The sequence below is a fragment of the Ascidia mentula genome, chromosome 4, assembly GCF_947561715.1.
Source record: "Ascidia mentula chromosome 4, kaAscMent1.1, whole genome shotgun sequence".
In the NCBI taxonomy this organism is placed as follows: domain Eukaryota; kingdom Metazoa; phylum Chordata; class Ascidiacea; order Phlebobranchia; family Ascidiidae; genus Ascidia; species Ascidia mentula.
In genome coordinates this window covers 2,554,560-2,575,203 of record NC_138569.1, presented here as the reverse complement: position 1 = coordinate 2,575,203, position 20,644 = coordinate 2,554,560, and the positions used below count along the sequence as shown (strand labels likewise).

General features: G+C 40.3%; 4 protein-coding genes across 4 annotated transcripts; 1 reads left to right on the top strand and 3 right to left on the bottom strand.

Annotated features, from left to right (window-relative positions):
• Positions 1–287: 287 nt before the first annotated feature.
• Positions 288–3,555, bottom strand: LOC145897091 (linear primary-alkylsulfatase-like). The gene is made up of 5 exons (XM_082985263.1): positions 3,407–3,555; positions 2,760–2,885; positions 2,180–2,275; positions 1,659–1,829; positions 288–1,480 (listed from the first exon to the last, which is right to left on the bottom strand). Exons 1-5 carry the CDS (start codon positions 3,468–3,470, stop codon positions 288–290), a joined length of 1,650 nt encoding a protein of 549 aa, XP_082841389.1. The 5' UTR covers positions 3,471–3,555.
• A 2,290-nt stretch (positions 3,556–5,845) lies between these two features.
• LOC145897086 (linear primary-alkylsulfatase-like) lies at positions 5,846–6,814 on the bottom strand. Its single transcript, XM_082985258.1, has one exon. The coding sequence runs from the start codon at positions 6,812–6,814 to the stop codon at positions 5,846–5,848; it is 969 nt and encodes a 322-aa protein (XP_082841384.1).
• Positions 6,815–10,279: 3,465 nt separating this feature from the next.
• LOC145898920 (uncharacterized) lies at positions 10,280–13,443 on the bottom strand. Its single transcript, XM_082987589.1, has 5 exons — positions 13,334–13,443; positions 12,848–13,033; positions 12,423–12,533; positions 11,112–11,367; positions 10,280–10,976 (listed from the first exon to the last, which is right to left on the bottom strand). The coding sequence occupies exons 1-5, from the start codon at positions 13,394–13,396 to the stop codon at positions 10,888–10,890; spliced, it is 705 nt and encodes a 234-aa protein (XP_082843715.1). The 5' UTR covers positions 13,397–13,443; the 3' UTR covers positions 10,280–10,887.
• Positions 13,444–16,585: 3,142 nt separating this feature from the next.
• On the top strand, positions 16,586–20,284 carry LOC145899049 (tetraspanin-18B-like). The gene is made up of 6 exons (XM_082987760.1): positions 16,586–16,714; positions 16,979–17,167; positions 17,717–17,878; positions 18,405–18,566; positions 19,142–19,213; positions 19,697–20,284. Exons 1-6 carry the CDS (start codon positions 16,652–16,654, stop codon positions 19,742–19,744), a joined length of 696 nt encoding a protein of 231 aa, XP_082843886.1. The 5' UTR covers positions 16,586–16,651; the 3' UTR covers positions 19,745–20,284.
• The last annotated feature ends 360 nt before the right edge of the window (positions 20,285–20,644 follow it).

Below are 20,644 nucleotides of genomic sequence, written 5' to 3'. Positions count from 1 at the left end.
AAATGTGTTAATGAGCAAATAATCACGTCCGCCACAGGTTTGCGCAGCGGTTACTAATGGCGGCTTCTAAACTATCCGTTCCATGCACGACAAAACTCTAAAGGCAAAAGCTCGAAAATTAAATCATTGACGTTCCAAGCAAATGAGTCAATAGTGATCATTGAAATCATAAAAAAATCCATAAAATCGTGGTTGGGTTTGGATTAATTGTTCACTTATATCTCCACCTCGAAATAAAACACAGCTTTTTGCATAGTAATTATCAAAAAGGCTCCGAATTGATTTATTTACTCCAAGTTCATCATGCTTGTTATTTGTTTAAACTTCAACCAGTCACCCTCCGCCTGGATCTCCCCCCCTAAATACGCAGCAACTCTGCTACGTTCATTGTTCGCGAAATCGCGCCACAATTGTGACGTCATCTTTATTTTAACATCGAAGGTTTTCGGGATGCGCGCTTTGTCGTTGACGAATTCGATGACGCAGTTTCGTAACAGCAACCCAAATGTCCGCTTCAGGTCGATGAAGTGCAATAAAGCGGTAATTTGAACAAACGAGTCGCATTTTTCCGGATTAACTCCTCTGGTGAAAGCTTTCAAAAGGTCCTCAATATTAACTTTGTTAATAGCTATCTTTCTCGCTGGTCTCACATCAGGTGGGTTGAAACTCCCATCGAGCTCAGCAGCGCACGTAAGATAATAATTCTTCGCTGTCATACTGACGGAATATCGAGCCATGATGACGAGAGCATCTATCTTTGCCTTCTTCGCTCGTTCGTGCTCCGTGCTGCCCTCTTGCGAGAGTACAAGTGCAGTGTTTGCGACCTCTAGCGCCCACTGACTCTCGATAAATAGAAATTCACCAGTTTTATCGAAATTTTCCAAAGATTTTTTAGAATTCGCATGAGAATTTCGAATCATAGAATCCACGCCTCCACCGTCACTTGCGCCTTCTTCTAGTAGCTCTCTCATTTTCTCTGCTCTTTCTTTTATTGTGAGTGGGTTAAGCTCGTGAGCCTCTCCGCTAAACCAGCCCGTGTAGTTGGCGTGTATTGCCCTGACTGTCCACTCCACCGTTCCATAATATCCTTGCAAATACGATTTACTGACAAGGGAAGGTGGCAACTTCACTTGCCGCACGATGTCGCTCACGTGCAAGCCTTGGTTAGTGAGACGGACGGTTTGGTCGTGTACGAACTGAATCGCATCCCTGTAGTTGGTCAAGAACTCAAAAACCTTATCGCGGCCTTCGATATGGCCCATGTGATTCGGAACCAGAAACTCTGGGTTCAAGTGGCGAACACGGTCGATGCTCGTGAACCAGTCCACCGCACTTCTGGGGAAGTCCCCTCTGACCGGAGCGATATTAGGGAAAGCCCCGTATACCATGTCGGCTGGGAGAAGGACGCTTTTGTCGGGAATCCAAACAGCGATGTGGTCCACAGTCTCACTGGGAACGTGAACTAGTTGAAGTCTGACACCTGGCGGATGAAAACATCTCTTTTGAAAAAAAATATATACTGACAGTGAATGTGAAAGACGACGAGAACTGCGGATATTTTCATTCAAAATATACCAGATTGCCGCGCACTCAGTTTAAATTTGATTTGGAGACATTTGTTCGTTCGTACAAACAAACAAACCACAAATCCCAATCACCTGAAACCGTGGTTTCGAGAAAGTCATCCACCAGATGTGTTGGACGTGGGACGACGAAATCTGACTTTCCGATCCTTAGTTTCGGACCGGGAACTTTACTTGTCGCCTTTTTGTTGAGTCCGACACCGAATTGTTTGATCGCTCGTCGAATGCGGTCTGGGGCAGTTATGACTGAAAATACGCTTGGTTGAATTAGGGAACAATAAATGTCTTGTTCATCGGTGTTACGTCCTCCAAGATTTTCAACTTATAGGTAGTAAGACCGCATAATCAACATCAATTTGCTTATAGAGCTCGTACAGCAATGAGTTTACAAAGATCCCATCACCAAATAACTTGTTGTTTTGCGAAACAATTTCATATCCTCGCATGTGTTTTCGGACACTGTGTAGATAGCATTAATACGGTAATGTTTGTGTTATTGTGAAGCAATTGTCACAGCTTAGTGATGATATAATGTTTGAATTAGTCATCATATAATAGACTGGTTGTGGTGTATGTGATTCACTCGATGCACTCACCTCCCTTTGATATTTCTTGTGCTGTCAGCTTGTGTGCGAATACTTTAACAGGACGATCGGCGTATTTTAAAAACCAATCCAAGCCCCGTATGTGATCTGCAAAGAGTTTTGGGCTTGTTCAAACATTGTCTTAAGCACAAAATATGATTCATTAATTATGTCAGCGGCAAATCCACAATATAGATTTTAAGAGTATAAGTCACGTCACTAATTCTTTCTCCGTATACACGAATATAGGTTGGCCAGGAAGCAGCCAAAGGGTTCATGCTGCCTTCAAAATCTGTACGCAAAACCAGGGCTTTACAAATTGAAAGTTTGTGAAACCCTCCGTTGCCGCATTGATCGCCCGACCCATAAACCTAGCAGAAAACCTTATCGGCATCCTTGGGTTGTACAAAGATAAAAGAAACAAACTTCACAGCAAGTTTGTGTTTTTTTCCAAATTTCCAAAATGTGACCAAGTTTCTGTAAAACATGAGTTTTGCTCTCTTTAGGTCTGAAAAAAATTTGGCCCCACTACGTTTTTGTCCTGCTACAAGCCATGTTAAATTGTCTATGTTTATACAAGCAGCATACATACCTGGATGGAAATGTGTTAATATCACCGCCTCAATACGTTTTCTCGTAATCATGCGGAATTTCATCATAATTTCCTCGAGAGCTTCTGGATTTTCTGTTGTGTCCACAATTATGATTCCATCGTCACCTGAACAAAATTGGATTCCAAATGCATTTGCAGCGGAAACCAGTGACCATATAAAAATGCTACTGCTTGTTTAAAGTTTTTTCCATTTTAGCATCTATATAGGATTGATGTATAGAAAATAAACATGATGTTTGAAGTAACATAGCAGTAGCTCCTTATAACATTGTGTAAAGCAAGTGTGGTGTCTTGTATAAAATGTGGGAAATGCATCGCAATTCTGTTACTCCGAAGTCATTGCAGCAAATTATGTTGCTTGTTGCATGCCAGGAACTTGTGGATGTTTGACAAACGTTGGCGTGTAGTCGATTAACGTTTGCACTCGATTGGGGGAGAGGTCATTAAAAATTGCGACAGTTTACGACAAGATGTAAGTCAACAAGCCAGGGGTTATTGTAAAAGGATCAATCTTGTTTTGAGTCATGCAAATAGAAAGAACAATGTAGGTCAGGTTTGCCACTGATCGAACTTTGAACAAGTATATTTCGTTTACATTTAGACTGGGCTTGATGGTAAAAACTTACCTTCAATCATGATCACATTTGCCAAAGCGAAGTTCATCGCCACGTGCACACCTTCGGTTACCATGACGACCTTTTTCTCGTACAGTGAGTGGTTTTTCGCGCCTTCCAAAATGTCTTCCCAGTCCTCTGATATCGTTGCTCCTGGCAAAGTTTCGACATCACAGAGGAAATATCGGTACCACAGCAGTGCGAAGGTGAGCGCGAAGAAGCCGGAAAACCAGATCTTGGCCATCGCGACGAGGAAACACAATTTTTCACCCTACATATTTATACCTAAGCACATACAGCACAAATATTATCTTTAAACTGTGAACAAGCGCCTTGGTTATAAACCATGTTGTTTTGTGCAGTTTGGTGCAGCTTAGTTGTGCGTCGATAAGGGTTGTGTACAGACGCATTCTCGAAAGTTTCCACAAATCTATTGGGCTACAGAACTCTATACTCACATTGGATCCAAACATGCAGGCAAAGGTTGTCTCGATTTAAACAAACTATTTTTTGTTCATCCCCAGTCTCTGGAAGTTGAATGTCCTTGCGTGACATTTGAATATCCGTACGGTTACAAAACGTCATGTTAAAGTAAACACTGTTGTTTTCTTTATGCTAATTCCACGTTTTGAAACCTCCAATAATTTAGGAAAGGGTTCCGCCAGCAATGCTTCTTGGCGCAACCCCCAAAAATATTTCTGATGTCTCGCGACCTTGTAGAAACATAACGGTTTCACTGCTATTAGTTCTGCTTGCCGCAAACTCAACACTTTATATCTGTGACGTACGTAGTTGAACATTCACCAACACAAGCGATGATTGCAAGAAAAACAAGTAGTGTACATTATCTTGTGTAACTGCAAGCTCAAGAAAACGTTACAGGCAAAGGTTTTATTGTAGCTATCCAAAGTATTTATAACCATTTGCAGATCACTGCTTTAAAAAGAAACAATCAATGCCATAAAGGCGCAATTTTATTTGTAAATATCGACGTTTCGGTTGCCATGCAGCCTTCGTTATATGCAAGTACATTCTGGTGAAGGCTGCTGCATAGCAACCGAAACGTTGATATTTTTAATGTTATTGCTTTTTGTATTGATGATATAACTGGCAGCATCAGTGATGAATAGTGGAAGTAACAATGCTACTGCGTCGGAACAAAACGCCTTGGTGTTCCTGAACTCGACCGCAAGCGAATATTTACCCAATCGCAGTGGCAAATATAACTGCGTATTCTGTTTCCTTCCGATTCAAAACACTCACTGCTAAATCGACAAAATTAACCACTATTGACACCACCCGCTTTCAAAATGCTCCACATCGCTAGAACTCAAACCACTGCTTGCAAATGCCTCTTTTGCAGCCACTAAAGCGTGTCGAGGGTTGTTACCCGTAAGGTGTTGTACGTCAGGCGTGTTACGGACACCTGGTCATGCAGCCAGACGCGTTACTTACACAGCTTGTGTCAGTCGCAATTGACAAGATAATGCACAACACAAACAACTTCTAACAACGTTTATCAAATACCTTTCCATTTAAACGTTAAAAAAATAAATTAGGGCCTCGTCTTCATCATTTCACTCCCTCTGTTTAAGTTGTGTTTCATTCTAATTAACAGTCCAGATCTTGAGGCATTACGTAGCTCAACTCGCTATAATCCACTTCATAACGTGTTTGTGACTTTACAAAATTCGTTGCAAAATGTGTGGTACCGAGTGAAGCACAAATTCACACCGAATTACATCAATAACACTTAACTGTTCCACGTGAAGCTCATTACGACCCTTTCACATCGATCTCTGATATATTTTCCAGCCGTGTTTGCACAATATCTGTTGACCGGTCCTATGATACACTATTTACTCATGCGATTGTATGCTTCACCTGGAAATTCCACCGCACGCAAACGGCATTGTGGTCGGCGCGTTGGAGCGTGAAGCCACGCCCATCCCGTGAAACGCCCCCATTGGCCGGGGTCAGATATCTGGGCCGGAGTTCATCGCACTCGGCTGGTTCGGCATAAACGCACCCATGTTCAAACATCACGCCTGTGCTTATGTGTGGAAAGCTATGCGACACTGCAGTCGTTTTCGTTTGCAGAAAAGTGAAATGCGCTGCTGTGACATCAAGGCAGCGCAGACAGAATATTCTTGATTTTCAGCCATGAGTGGGAAAACGTGACCCATTTACCCCACGCCATGTTATTCGATATATCATGAGATTTCTTTTGATGAAAATACGTTTATTCAACATTACATGGTCAAGGCATTGTAAAATCTCTTACACAAATGTTTTAGCATATGGCGAATTGATTCAATTCCTTTCCAATTATTTAATATTGCATCAGCATTGAACTCGATTTACATAATAATAAATAAATAAATAAATAAATAAAGGAGATTTGCATAAAGATTGCCAGAGCACAAAAGTACATCAGGCTTTCCAAAGCCGTCAGTTCAAAACATCGGTCAAATGCTTGAAACTCATCATACTCCCATCAGCCTCCAGGTCACCGGACATATAAGCTCCAAAACCACCACGCTCCTTTGTTGCCAAATCACGCCAAACCTGTGACGTCATCTTCAGCTTGACGTCATATGTTGTTGGAAGGTGTTTTTCGTCGTCGACTAATTCGATGACGCAGTTCCGCAATATGTATCCGAAGGTTTTGTTGATGTCGGTGAAACGGAGCAGGGCGGTGATTTTCGTGAAGGAGTCGCATTTTTGGGGATTTACCCTTTTTGCAAAGAGGCTCATCAAGTCCCCAATGAGCATCTTGTTGACGGTCGTCTTTCGAGAGCTGCCAACATCAGGTGGACTAAAACTCCCATCGAGCTCAGCAGCGCACGTAAGATAATAATTCTTCGCTGTCATACTGACGGAATATCGAGCCATGATGACGAGAGCATCTATCTTTGCCTTCTTCGCTCGTTCGTGCTCCGTGCTGCCCTCTTGCGAGAGTACAAGTGCAGTGTTTGCGACCTCTAGTGCCCACTGACTCTCGATAAACAGGAATTCGCCAGTTTTCTCGAAATGATCCAAAGATTTTTGGGCATTCGCTTGAGAATTTCGAATCATAGAATCCACGCCTCCACCGTCACTTGCGCCTTCCTCTAGTAGCTCTCTCATTTTCTCTGCTCTTTCTTTTATTGTGAGTGGGTTAAGCTCGTGAGCCTCTCCGCTAAACCAGCCCGTGTAGTTAGCGTGTATTGCTCTGACTGTCCACTCCACCGTTCCATAATATCCTTGCAAATACGGTTTACTGACAAGGGAAGGTGGCAGCTTTACTTGCCGCACGATGTCGCTCACGTGCAATCCTTGGTTAATGAGACGGATGGTTTGGTCGTGTACGAACTGAATAGCATCCCTGTAGTTGGTCAAGAATTCAAAAATCTCCTCTTCCCCAAACAGTGGCGCCATATGACCAGCCACAAGAAAGTTAGGTCTCAAGTATCGGATTTTATCGATGCTCGTGAACCAATCTACAGCACTCCTGGGGAAATCTCCTCTGACGGGGGCGATGTTGGGGAAAGACCCGTACAGTATGTCGCCAGATATAATGGCCTTTTTGTCGAGCATCCAAACCGCCACGTGGTCAGAAGATTCACTTGGAATGTGGATGAGTTGGAGGTTGATGCCTGGTGTTCAATAAGGAAAGTGTGAATTTTTTCGAAAATAATTTTCCGTCTGTTATTGCGTTTATTGTATTGGTGTTTTTTGCGGCACAAATATCGTTCTAGGTTGGTAGTATAGTTTCGCGCTTTGTTTAGCAAATATTTTTACTTTTTTTTATGTAATGTGGTCATACTGGCCATTGTTTCTCCTAAGATGGTACAATGAAAATGTTCACGTAATCAAAATCTGACCAGCAACACTACTTTGCCGTGAGACAAGTGAAACTCGAATGAATTTGTTAAGGCGCAAATTATAAATATCATGCATGAACCATTATGTTTACAGCCTTCGTAGCCCAGTTATTGCAACCAAGCTGGAAGAAAACATGCATGGCTGAAGAAATGCCATTTCCCCTTATCAGTGGAATAAACTTCAAACGTTGAATAAAGTTTGGTGAAAAAACCTTCAATGTTTTTATCCAGGATGTCGTCCACGATGTGGGTTGGTTTCGGAGTAAGAAATTCTGATTTAGTTTTTCCTGCATTGCTGACCACTGAGTTTGTGACCTTTTTCTTTAGTCCGAATCCAAACTGTCTCAGTATTCTCTTCAAAGATCCTTGGGCGGTAATCACTGTAAAGGGAAGTTATGAAGTATGACATATCGTTTAAAACAACGTTCAATAGTAATTTAATACGAACAACACACATGCACAAGCCATTCTTACAAAAGATTGTATTTTATCGACTATTCTCCATTGCAAATATTGCTGTAGGCAAAATGGCCGGGCGAAATAATGATAAGCAGTGGCAGAGATAGAGAACATTGATTAAAACCAATCGAAGTTTCTGCTAAAATTGTACTTAACCAAAGTTGTGCGTGATAATTTGAGGTGTGGTTTTGAAATTTCAGGCAATTTAACGTTTAAATGCTTCTATAACAGTTATTTTTGTTTTTTGAGTCTTTACAAGATTTTGAAATTTCTCTTGCCGCCAGGCGATGGACGTACACGTCAACGTGATGACCGGCGTCTTCAAGCAACCATTCCAAACCCCGAATGTGATCTAAGTGACAGATTAATACATGTAAAACCGAGAAGAAAAACGCTCAATTGTTTCCTAACTATTATTTTACAAAAAAATTTTTATCCCGAAGGCAATGAAGGCATTCGGGTCAAATGCAAAATTTAAAGGCACATCAAAGATTTTCCAAGGAATGTCTCTGTAACGGTCAAAATCAATCTCTAAATGGTTTTATTTTCATGTATGTTTTAAGTAACAGTGTATTTCTTCAAATGTTTTAGTGTAATTTGAAGGTAGACTAACCAGGGTGATAATGCGTCACGATAATAGCTTTGAGTGGTTTGTCAGTGATTTTTCGAAATTCTTTCATAATCTCCTCGATCGAGCTTCGACATCCCGTTGTATCAACGATAATAATTCCGTCCTTACCTAAAAAAAAGTTTATAAAATTTTAAACCTTAAAGGCCTGCATCGCCAGAATCTTCGGAAAGCTTTACGGCCAACAAAAAGTAAGTAACAGATTTTTTGAGCAATTCCTGTACAGAAATCTAAGTCGTTTGTATTTAAGTTGCTTTTTAACTGCGTTGTTTAAATGTACAACGTGGAAGTAGTACCATCCTTTCGCACAGCAAGGCAGGATCGCCCCACTGCACAGGCTCTTTATGTTTGGAGATCTCATCTCTCGTATTCTGATCATAAGGTTCACGGGGAAAAGTGGCTGATCCAGCTTGGCTACAATGCTTTGTCTGCAAAGCCTGTGAACTTTGTTTAAATGTAGTAGAGATAATAATGATGCCTAAAAGCATAGGTGAGTTATGAAAGGAAAATTACACGAGTAAAATTTATTTCCGTCAATCGTTTGGTTCTAGATGAAAGCCGGTTTTTACCTTCAATCATTGCAACGTTTGCCATCGCATAATACATCGCCACGTAGACTCCATCGGTGACCTTGACAACAGACTTGTAGGAATCGCTTGAGATGAAAATATCGTTCCATTCTGAAGGGGGCGAGTTGCTGCTGACAGTTGCTTTGCTCACGCAGAAATATCGGTAGCACAATGCCACTAGGACGGACAAAACGGCGAAATACAACAGTTTTGACATTTCCTACAACTCCCTGGTGCACGCAGGTCGGTTTACTTTGTGCCGAGGCAACTGAACTCTTTTCCTGTAAAGTCCAATAGCTTATAATTGCTAGTGCATAAAAGCATCAATACCAAAACTGACTGGGGACCAACCGATCAACACCCACAATATTTTGTATAAATGCCAGGTAAAACCTCGCGACAATGCTTGGAACGATATGCCACAAAAATCACCATATTGTCCTTATCCTTACCTGAATACTAATATTATTTTGTTTCTCCTGCCAAAGTCTAGATCTGGCAGGACGTAGCGCTGTTACATTATTACCCATTAGACCTATTTCGCCCACCGTTTGCGCCCATCCGTATACAGATTTCTTGTACTGTGACCTTCGCCGTTGAGTTGAACTTCACTCGTACAATGTTCTGTGCACATCAGCAGTACACATTCGCCGATAAGTTGCAAACACAGAAAACCACACACGTTGATCCTTGTTTAGTCTGTTAATATTTAATTAATTTGGATACGATCCCGCGCATACAAACACGTACATAAACCTTATCAAATATATACCTCAAGGTGCTGTTTGCTTATGAGCAATCTCTGCCACTGCCATTACCAGTACTTGGACTACTAGCCCATATTCAGCCCTCCGTATTTTAACGCATTGTCTACAATCATGCTTGAGAATTGATTCTGGGAATCATTTCCCATTCTGTTGCAATTTGGCCCTGAAGATTTCCACCTTATTATATAAAAAACAACTGTCTAAGAAGTTTTCGTTTCATCATCATCACCGTGTTTTTATTTTTTTCCTGTGTCCTCATCTTTTCCGTGGTTTCTCAACGCTTCCACCCGTTGCACGTTGCAGGTTTTTAGTTGTGTAAAGGGCGTGTTGTGAGGTAGTGGAGAGCCTTTACTTTATTTTGTTTGAACCTAATTCTTAATTTGCTCTTATAGACACTGATGATGCTTTTAACGAAGAGAAATATATATGTCTAATTAAAGAAGACTTTAAGATTTTTTTGATTTTAACCTAAATCGAAGGTTTCTTAGACAGTTGTCTACAATCAAGTAAGAAAGCTTGGAGCTGTTCCTCCCGTCGATTACAATATTAATTACTCCTGTCTGTTACTTAAATGGGCAAAAAAATCAGATCCCTACCATTCTCATTGATATTTATTTAGTGTTATAAACAAGATATTATTTATATTCAAGCATTTATTCAATTTTTCACACTCTGCGTTAGCGCTAACGAAGGACAAAGGTAATTACAATTCACAAAACCATGCAACCCGAAAATCCGAAAAACTTCACGCTCGAGTAAGGAGATGTGAAAATGCAATTAATGCCCACGAAACAAGCAGTCGTGAGTTAGTGTAGCAGAAGAAGCTATATTAGTGTTATTTTAGTTGGTGTATACAAATGCGTGCTTTCATCTAACGCAGTTAAATGTGTTGGAAACTGCAAATGCAAAATAAACTACACAAAGCTAATTGTGGATTGTTTGGCTTGTATACAAGATAAGATCACTATTACATTAGGGGGAAAAAAACGCGTATGTGTTAGATTATATTACGCTTAACTGCAAAAAAACGCTGTCTAGTTTTGATTTTGTATAGCATTGCTTGTTAGGAAAAACGCACGATAGTAAATAAATTTTACAAAACTGGTTATGCATTATGGTATACGTGTACACGATGATACGTATTAAGATGGTGCAGGATAACTTTATATAGAGGGCTTAAAGTTAGTAATCAGCAAATATTCTTCTAGAACATAGAGAAGATGAGCGCAGCAACCATCACTGTGAGGGTGGATGAGACGACCATCGCAGAAGATGTGGTTTGGACAGTAGTTGCTAAAAAGGCGGGAATTTACATTATTTGAATATTGGAAATATTTTTGTTGTTGTAAAGGCGACAGTAACATTTTGATTATTTAACCGAGTTCGTGTCGACACGCTAATGGTTGCCACAACTGTTTAATTATATACCTGGCTGGTTGTAATTGGCGTTGTTGAGCAAGTTGAATGTTCCATTGGTGAAAGTACGCCCGTCTGAGGCATGGCGGGATAATAAACCGTCTGCTGCCACAGCACCGTCGGCGTACAATAAGTTGTACAAGGTCGCAGACACATTCCACGTGGTAACGATGCCACTCACATTTTTCTCAACGCTGATTGGTCGTAGGAACTCGCACGTGATCATACCGTTTGCGATCGAAGTCGAAACAACATGATCAGCGCTGACCTACAAAATACGGTTCGTTAATTTCTAGTGACTGTTGGAGGTCAACGAATAAATATGTTAGTAAGCACACTTTGCGTTGACAAATTGTTAAGACAGTTTAAATGCTGAAATTCTAAGCACAATAGTTTTGTTTAAAATTGGTTGAAACCTCTTCAAACTTTTTTCACGTGCAACGCGGCCGAAATGCCCCCGACGTAAGTGTAGATTCAAAGGGAGGATTTTAGTAATTTATGGAAGTAAGTGAAATTAAACAATTCCAGTAGGACTTTTTTGTATATTTGAGTCTGTCCTTCTGGCACAATTAACGTGACTTTTATTGTCCGGCGTTTCACCTGCTACACAGTCAGGCTTCATCTTCCTTGGTATGTTTGCCGTTTATACTCGCCACAGCAGTATAACGCTAAATCAGCTTGCTACTGCCTTTATTTAAATTCCAAGTTGCGCTGTTTAAATCGTGGCGCGGCTGTCTTGAAAATACAAAACGGCGTTTTTGGAACAAATGGTTTCAAAGAGGTTTGTCGCGTAAAACGAAAGAATTAACCCCGCTCAACTGGACAGCGGACCAGAACGAGCAGTGGTGCATGACCTCGTATTTTATCAGTGCAGGAGTTGAAATGTCACCAGTTTGTTACATAAGTTCGTTTGAAGCCTACAAGTAAGCTGGCGACGTTCCAACAACAATAAAACCACGCACCATTTGGAAACCTATGGTATAAAGCGAATACAAGTGTTGGGTTTGGAAAACCGTGTCACGAAGCAGAAGAGGATTATTGGTAGTTTGTTTCAATAAAAGTTTGCCACAGGTTAATATTCGAAAAATCCCAAACTTACGAATCTTTAACCTACAAATTTGAAAGGGGAACATGCCCTGTAGTGCCCGTGGTGGCCCCACCTTCCTACGCCAATAGTTAGGTGAAAAAGATTGCTTGACAGAATTTATTTTTGTCCAATTTTCTCAAATGCCGACTTGTTTTATTCAAGAAACAGAGTGCTTTATTAACTCCAAGCTAAGCTGGTGCTTATAAGCTTATATAGTTTAACCGTCTAGGACTCACCAAGCCAACAATTACAGGTCTGCCATGTCCGGTCAAATATGCCGAAGTAATAGACACATTTGGAGAAGTGGAGTTAGCCCTGGAGCAGTAATAACAATCATCTGCCGGCCCCTGTCAACAATTTCTCGTCTCGGTTAAAAAAACTCTCACATTCACATGTAACGCTATGGGGTTAAATTATTGTACATTCTAGAGAATTAAGAATAATTTTTTTGAAAGGAATATTTCGACCACTTCACGTAAGGTTGAAGCGTCAATAGCAAGCAAACGACATGTAGACCACACGATGCGATTTCAAAACGGTAGAGAAAGGCAACGCTTACATGAAATAACAGACCATTCGATGATATTGCTCTTTTATTTAAAAAAAAGTCGTTACTGTGTATTTTGAATTTTATCGCTGCTACATCCGTACATAAACGTACCATATCAACGTCCAAAGAAATAGCCATGGCCACATAGCCCGCGTCGGGACCAGATATGGTGTATTTTTGCATCATGGTCCCATTGTTGTCGTATGGTTCCCACGAAACCGATGCCGAATTTACGCCGGTTGTCCAAACCCCGCCACCATTTGCTTGAGCCAATATGTCGTCACGGACCAAATTTATCTACACAAAAAAGAGTTTTTGTTCCTCTGTTTGTTTAGCTGGAGTTACAACATTACTAGATTTCGACTTGTTGCTGACACTTCCACGGATAAGGGTCACTAAATTCACAAGCTCTTCTGGCAAAACGTATTGATATTTTTGCCAGAAGAGCTTGTGAGTTTACTCAAAGATATCATTGAATGACATCAACGCCGTAACCCAGTCTTGTTACAAGTTTTGGGTTCCATTCGGAGTGACGTAATTACACACAAAGTAAGTACCTTTTGTGTGTATTTTTATGAAGGAAATATGTTGACTCACCGCGGCGTTTGTCAGTGCAAAAGCAGAGAAGCAAGCAAGAAGCAAGATAATATTTTTCTCCATCTTTGGTTGAATTTCGTTTTAATTATACCTAAATAGTTGACCTGTAAAGAAATTCGAAATTTAAGTGGGGTAGTGTTACAAAAAAACAAAATTGTATGTTATGGCAGAAACATTTTCCCATGACTCAGTTTCTGTCAATCAAGTATTTAAATACCTTGTCATGCACTACAATTCTTAATGCACAAAGTTGTCTTTTTACAATTAAATAATTGCTTCCTGTTACTGCATTTGCTACTGCCGCTCCTTCAACACAAAACCGCTGACTGTGCATTGTTCGTCATCAGATACGGGTTGGACCACTAGATTCCACGCACGGTTGGTTAGGAAGTCACGCGTAACTACTTATTACTCAAACTACTCCGTTTGGCTCATTTAATAGTTGGTTGCAGGCGGGCGCATGCCGGTAAAACATACACTCGACCGGATAATTATTTATCTCTATGCCATGCTTTTGTTCTGTTTTACCAAATTTATGGTCTGCTTTTCCGTGAAGCCTTTACGCTAATAACGTGTTAGCGTCAACATACAACAAGAAAATTTCATAAGAAATATAGAAGCGCCACTGTAAATGCACCTTTCGTTTCCATCTTGTTCAAATATTATGGTTGTATGTCTGTCAGCTCTAGTGGTTTACAAATCATATACAACATAAACCCTTGGGAGCTGGGTGTTACGACCACGCGTCCAGCTTCTGTCTGATCTCACAATCGACTGTTTTGTTCTGTTCTTATATTTCATTCTGTTTGATATTCTCTTAATATCAACAAGACGCAAGCCTGACACACTGTTTGTTCTTCCATGGATTGTCACGCTAATGGCGGCGGAGGCATCCTGATGTATAAGCGACAATTCAAACACTTTCCGGGCCATAGAATTTCCAATAATATTGCACAGGGCTTGTCCAGAGCATGCATGTCATCGTGATATAAGTTAAAATACCAACCGGCTCTACAGTTCCCAACGAAATGGACTCAACCGCAGTTAATTTAGTGTGACGACATTGGGGCTGTTTTTGCGCGTGCGTAATATCTTAAGGTTGCAATCAGTAACGATAACAAGTATAACTCTTATTTCGACATTCATTCACAATAGAATTCTTCAAACGAACCCTTGCAACAAGCACTGAAATACAAATTTGTTTTTCGTGATTTCCTTTTTTCAAAATTGTTCGATGCAAAACGTTTGTGTTGTCTCCATACTTATCAGCAGGCTTCTGTAGCTTTGGCTTTTCTTTCTCGCGTCAAGCCTATGTTGATCGTACCCACAACGCACCACGGAATTCTCGGAGGTCACCTTACCATGTTGCTAGGTATGGGAAACAATTCAACATGGTGGCTGGTGAAGAAATACAACCGTCAATGTTCAGTTGTCGTGTACTCGGATCGTCACAAAACACACTTTTCAAATCGTCCTGTGCAAACCAATCAAACATTACTGTAAATTTAACCTTGATTTAATCTTGAGGAAAAAGAGAGACTGCGAGAGAAAAGAGAAAGTGGACAGAATCCGTCATCCCGTCACGCATGGCATGTGAAGCGTTACGAAGCATTGGTAGTCGTTGACGCGCCCACTGTTCCTTGTCATGTTTCGTCTTTTAGTACTACGCTTCATTATCCCCATCGCTCAAAATAATTATCTCTTGCAAACCAACCAGCTTCATCCATTTCAGGAAAGAAAATATTTAGCTGTTAATTTCCGACTACGCACCATAAAAAAGAATACAATTAACAAATTCATTGTGATGCAAATTATTAAACGTGCCGTATCAGTCTGTATAAGTATACAAACTAAATTATCTTGATTAGTCAACGACATCAAAGATGGGCTCAACAGAGATTGGGGGTTCATGAGCCACTGTCAACACGACGATGCCGCAGGAACGATGCCGCAACACGACGACGCCAACTAACGGCAGCTTATCGTTTACAGTGCCTTTTTTCTTCGACCGCCGCCTTGCACTTGTTTCTCTGTATTGCATTGTGTTTATTTACACCTGATGAAGCAAGGGGAACTCGCGAAAGCTAGTGTAGTTTTTGTGATACAAAAGTTAGTCTTTACAAAAGAGTGCCTTATCAAGAGAATTTAGTCCGTATTGTGATGCAAGAATAGCGATTTCGGTCGCTAGACGAGTAGATAGCCATGCACACGCGGAAGACAAACAGGCTAGTAAGGAATGGAAATCATTGCAAAAAAGGCAACCGTTTTGTCCGCCACTGTTGTATTTGTTATAACATCTCCAGTGCGAAGTTCTCCCATTACCACATTTTGTCATGTAACCACTAAACGCTGTAACCACTAGTTGACGCAAGAGAGCCGTTTGATGTAACGTTTGAATAAAAAAATATATAAAAATAGACCAATTAACAATTAATCAGGGGTGCAGAGAAAACAATATTTCAAATGTAATTCGTTTGTGTTTGTAATTATTACATATCACAACACATACAACTAACAGGTAAATATGATTTAAACGTGTGTTATTGGGAAGAAAATAATTTATTTACATGTTCAAACCGTTTTGTCACTTCTTGATTAACTCATTAATTCGCTGGAACAACACTGTAGCAACACGCATGTTTCGTAACCCATTTGGAACACAGACGGACCGAAGGCTGCAGGCGGTGTTGGCTTTCCTGCAGAACTTGCACAGTCTTCTGGCATCTGGCTCGACGACAGACCTTTTTTTTCATTGCAACTCGTTAAATACCCGTTCGCACTTCACTCGCACAATTTGTTGTCATTCTCTGTCATTAACTTTGCCACCCAACTATAGTCTCGGTCACTTTACTAACAACTGGCACGCGGTAGAAGTTACTCGCTCAGTTGCTAAACGCGCTTGAACCAAATTAAACTTAAGCCACCTGGTATTGCAAACGTGTCTTTCAAATAATAATTAAGTCTGTTCACGGAGTTTTAAATTCAGTAGTCTATACAGCAAGGACACGCAAGCAGACTTTAATTTCAGCACAGCAGCAGCAAGCCGACTGGGTATTCACTTGGTACGATGCAACACCAAAACCGCACACCCGTCTAACATATAAACACTTAATAAATTAGACGAATAAGCCAACATCAAATTAAATACGGTAGATACGCTTCTTCGTAGCCCGGGGCTATTCAATGGCGTGGTTGTGATGTCATAATGCCTTTGAGAATTCGAGTCTTTCGATTGTTCTTCTGACTGCTGTCTGTGTTGTTCAGTGCGAGCCGCATATCACAATTTGTTTAGCGAAGGATTGTTGCGAAAGTTAGAAAATGTTAAATTGCAAAACTACAACGCTGCGTGTTCTTGTGTACATTTTCAACACTTTAATATTTGTAAGTGTACAGTTTTACAATCTGATGAAGTTGTTGCTTGTATTAAGTTGTTATAATGTGCAGTTTATTTTTAAGACCTCACAGAAATAACGGTGATTTTTGTGGCAGCAACATTGTGTGTTATAAACACTTCTGCAGTTTTTATCCAGATTTGTATATGATAACCAGTTGTTCTTCCAAAAGTATCTTGAAAAACAAGCCCGTCTGTTTCAGTCGATCATTTCTTCGGCAGTTAAAAACCCCATAAATGTTTGATGTTTTTAGATATTCGGGGCGGTTGTGCTTGGACTTGGAATATGGGTACTTGTGGACAAAGGAGGCCTTCAAAATATGATGAACGATTACATTTATGCAGCTGTAGGAATTCTTATTGGTTGTGGAGGACTTGTGATGCTGACGTCATTTTTGGGATGCTTTGCATGTAGCAACGACAGCAAACCAGCAGTCGTAATCGTAAGCTCTGTTACTTTATTATCAACTATAATCTAGGAGCAGTTACTATAATCTAGGAGCAACTATAATCTAGGAGCAGTTTTAACAGTTTGATCAGATATCAAAGCAGGCTAGAATGTATAAAGTTACCGTTTTGAAAGCCTAAATGCCCCGGAGATGTTTGTAATGTTTCACAAGTTCAAAACCGTTTACTGTCGATGCCTCTGGCATTGTGAGCATGTGTACAGACAGGCCAACATAACCTTATTTATGTTTGTACTGCTTACCGTATAGACCACACAGCTTAACGTGCTTATGAGTCTCTGAGATGAACCTTTTGGGCATTTTTCAATCCCCGGCGTAAGAATTATGCGCTAGTTATTCCCAAATCTAAATAATGTAATATTCGCCTAAGACAAACTGAAAACGATATTAGGCATTGGCCAGGTTCTGGAACAGAAATATTGTGTATACGGTAGTTATATCTGCCACATTTTTGAAACAAGTTAAACATTTTCACTCTTGTAATAAACTGTAAATGTGTATTGATTTATCCAACGTTCAATGCAGTACTGCATTATCCTGATGATCGTGATCATGTTGAAAGTTGCTGCATGTATTGTCCTTCAAGTTTATTACAACAACACGAGCAGTGCTCTCTTCCAATCGTACAAGACCAAGTACCCGACTGATCCCGCCGTTAAAGATTCGTGGGATTCAGTGCAAAGTCTTGTAAGTTTTTGTGGCAACTAGGAATATTGTATGCAAAATAAACGTACTTTATGCTCGATATTTGGAGATTTTGCCTCGTCGTCGCCCAGTCAACCTTTCCTAAAATAGGTTTAGGTGTTTTGGCGTTGCAACGGACTGTACATTACGTATGAAGTTGATTGCATCGTATACATAACAAAACCATGTTAGATGGCTACTTTAAATGACCACAATGATAAACAGCAAGCACAACTTCTGAGTACAAAAAGACTGGCCCATATTGTTATTAACATTGTCATGTTTAAAAGAAAACGTTTCGGCAAAAACTTATGCCATCATCAGTTTGAATGACGCGGTTGGTGTAGCTGACCTGACCGACGTCACAGATAAGGCTCGCACGGGTGGTGACGTCATTAAGCACAACTTGTTGTTTATTTGAGAGGCAATGTCACAAACCCATCGATTTTTTTTTTACACTCACGAGATGGCTACTAAGCCTATTGAAATTGAACCTATTGAAAATAACCAATGTTTAAATTCTGTGCAGGGACAGTGTTGTGGAGTGGAGAAGTATTGGGATTGGGAGAACTCACAGTTTTTCAACTCTACCGGTCACTTTCCAGATTCCTGTTGTACGTTGAACGCTAACGGGACGGCTGTGAACTTGGCTGCGTGCAGAAGTGGAAAACCAACCTTCATTTACGACAGGGTAGGTTTTTATATTTTTAAGCAAATCGAGTAGCAGGGCTTGCCAAATTTGGGGGTGCGGCACTGCAGTGAGGTCGCATTACGAATTTATGGGTCACAAAGAGTTCGCCAGTTACATACAAAACATAACATTTAAGTGTAATTTCTGTGAGCTGCAGACAGATGGCCACTGTTTCGACATATAAGGTCTCATCAGTGCAGCTTGGTGTACATCTTCTAGACAACTTTGCCGACCATAAGTGTAATGTTTAAGTGCAATGTTTCACAAACCACATCCCTGGACACGAATGCTGGGTACTAAATAGATCAATAGTTCAGTCGTATCATTGACATTGCTGTTTAATGAGTATCAAAAGGTTAGATAACTATCAAACACAAATGGTCACGGAACAGTTTGATGTATCGCGAGCAAAACAGTTTAGGAAGTCCTGGTATATGAAATAGAGGCATTGTTAAATCAGAATATTCGAACAATAAACGAACAAACGATGCATTCTAAAACCATTGTTAGTGATGTGAAAGCACAACAGGTGCCACTGCTTAGTAATGATCGGTCATTAACTCTTTCTTTTCCAGGGCTGCGATGCGGTGTTACAGACGTACTACTATGTGATCAGCGCTGTCACTGTTATTGTCATTCTAGTGGAGGTAAGACCGCAACCTACGTCAATAACGTGTAGTTAAAGGATCGTGACGTAACCAATAATAGTAAGGTTTCCTGTGAAGTTATTTTATTATGATTCGATTCCCAAGTTGGGGTGTGCTTGGTGCTTGGAGTTTTCTGGGTCAAATATTTTTACGATATTTTTTTTTTTTTTACCACACCGGGATTTGAAGCCTGAATGTCCTGAGCACGAATCCCGATCAAGTTTTCTTATTGGAATATGGGACGGGCGCTTGACCAATGCTGTTTTAGTTTTAACATGGGGCACTGTTGTTTTGTTTTGCTCCACTGATGGTTAAGATATGAGCCCACATGTTTGAGTTTCGCCTTGGCAGATTGGACGTTAAATTTTTTGCTTTTTTGTTTATTGTCCTTATGTCACGCGGAAAAGAAATCAAGTTGGGATCGCAGTAATAAGCAGTAAATGTAACTTTAAGCTAAAAGTGCGAATTTCGTTGTTATTTCAGATCGTTGCAGCGATTTGGATCATTTGTCTGTACCAGACCATACCCTGACATCAACACCCAGTGGCTGAACAGAAAAATATGTTTTTTCGCTAGATGGTGCACTTACGCTGTTCGACTTCACTTTAACGCGCCACTCTTACTAATTTAGTAGTGCAACCCGACGCGGGATATAATATCCGGCTTGATACCATCGCTGTTAATTAGCAAGACACACATTCTCTTAATGCGAAAGTAGCTTATTAAGCAAGTGGTTCCCAAGATTCTCATTCCCACAACAAAATGTTATAACGATGCACCTGGTCAACCTACACAAGGTCAATTTGTTCAGGTGTATCGTTATAACATTTTGATATTGGGAACGCAGTTTTTTATACAGCCTTAACGACTTGTTTGGAAAATTCCCTTAAATTGTTTGGAGCCTCTGGGGTCAAAGTTGTTTAGTTTCTTCAAAAATTCGCTTTCGGAAATAGAACTAGTATTCTATGTTCGTCTTTTTAACATATACAATGTACATTGTGTCTAACTTGCATGGCTCCATCTTATCCCTACGTATTTGTACTTTCTTACAGATTGCATGGAATATACCAATAAAAAAACAAACAGACAATATGTATCTCATAACTGTTTTAGCCAAAACGTCCGTTTAAATTTGATGCACACAAAACACTTGCTTTTAAACAAGGTCAGCCTGGTATAACATAGGACAACATATTTCGCCCTATGTGCATCATCAGTTCCTAAATTCAAATATAATCTAATCCCGTTTAAAACCAACTACTTGGTGTGTGTGTCGTCACTGAAATGGCAGTGATCGCCTGCATGTGGTCATCGTCTGTAATTGTGGTTTATGTCCTCAATTTCAATGCCAGAAGTCATCTATGATATTTGTTGTTTATCAGTACCTGAACAATTCGATTAAAAATGGAGCTATGTGATGACAAAAGCTTT

What these genes read in the sequence shown, in the direction of transcription:
- LOC145897091 (XM_082985263.1), bottom strand. Translation starts at nt 3,470, where the DNA reads ATGGTAACCGAAGGTGTGCACGTGGCGATGAACTTCGCTTTGGCAAAT. An exon ending in ATTAACACATTTCCATCCAG is followed by an intron (nt 2,276 to 2,759) that starts GTATGTATGCTG and finishes AACTCTTTGCAG; the next exon opens with ATCACATACGGGGCTTGGAT. An exon ending in ACAAGAAATATCAAAGGGAG is followed by an intron (nt 1,830 to 2,179) that starts GTGAGTGCATCG and finishes GCGTATTTTCAG; the next exon opens with TCATAACTGCCCCAGACCGC.
- LOC145897086 (XM_082985258.1), bottom strand. Translation starts at nt 6,814, where the DNA reads ATGGCGCCACTGTTTGGGGAAGAGGAGATTTTTGAATTCTTGACCAAC.
- LOC145898920 (XM_082987589.1), bottom strand. Translation starts at nt 13,396, where the DNA reads ATGGAGAAAAATATTATCTTGCTTCTTGCTTGCTTCTCTGCTTTTGCA. An exon ending in TTGCACTGACAAACGCCGCG is followed by an intron (nt 13,034 to 13,333) that starts GTGAGTCAACAT and finishes TTTTTTGTGTAG; the next exon opens with ATAAATTTGGTCCGTGACGA. An exon ending in GACCTGTAATTGTTGGCTTG is followed by an intron (nt 11,368 to 12,422) that starts GTGAGTCCTAGA and finishes CGTATTTTGTAG; the next exon opens with GTCAGCGCTGATCATGTTGT.
- LOC145899049 (XM_082987760.1), top strand. Translation starts at nt 16,652, where the DNA reads ATGTTAAATTGCAAAACTACAACGCTGCGTGTTCTTGTGTACATTTTC. An exon ending in GCAAACCAGCAGTCGTAATC is followed by an intron (nt 17,168 to 17,716) that starts GTAAGCTCTGTT and finishes CGTTCAATGCAG; the next exon opens with TACTGCATTATCCTGATGAT. An exon ending in GGGATTCAGTGCAAAGTCTT is followed by an intron (nt 17,879 to 18,404) that starts GTAAGTTTTTGT and finishes AATTCTGTGCAG; the next exon opens with GGACAGTGTTGTGGAGTGGA.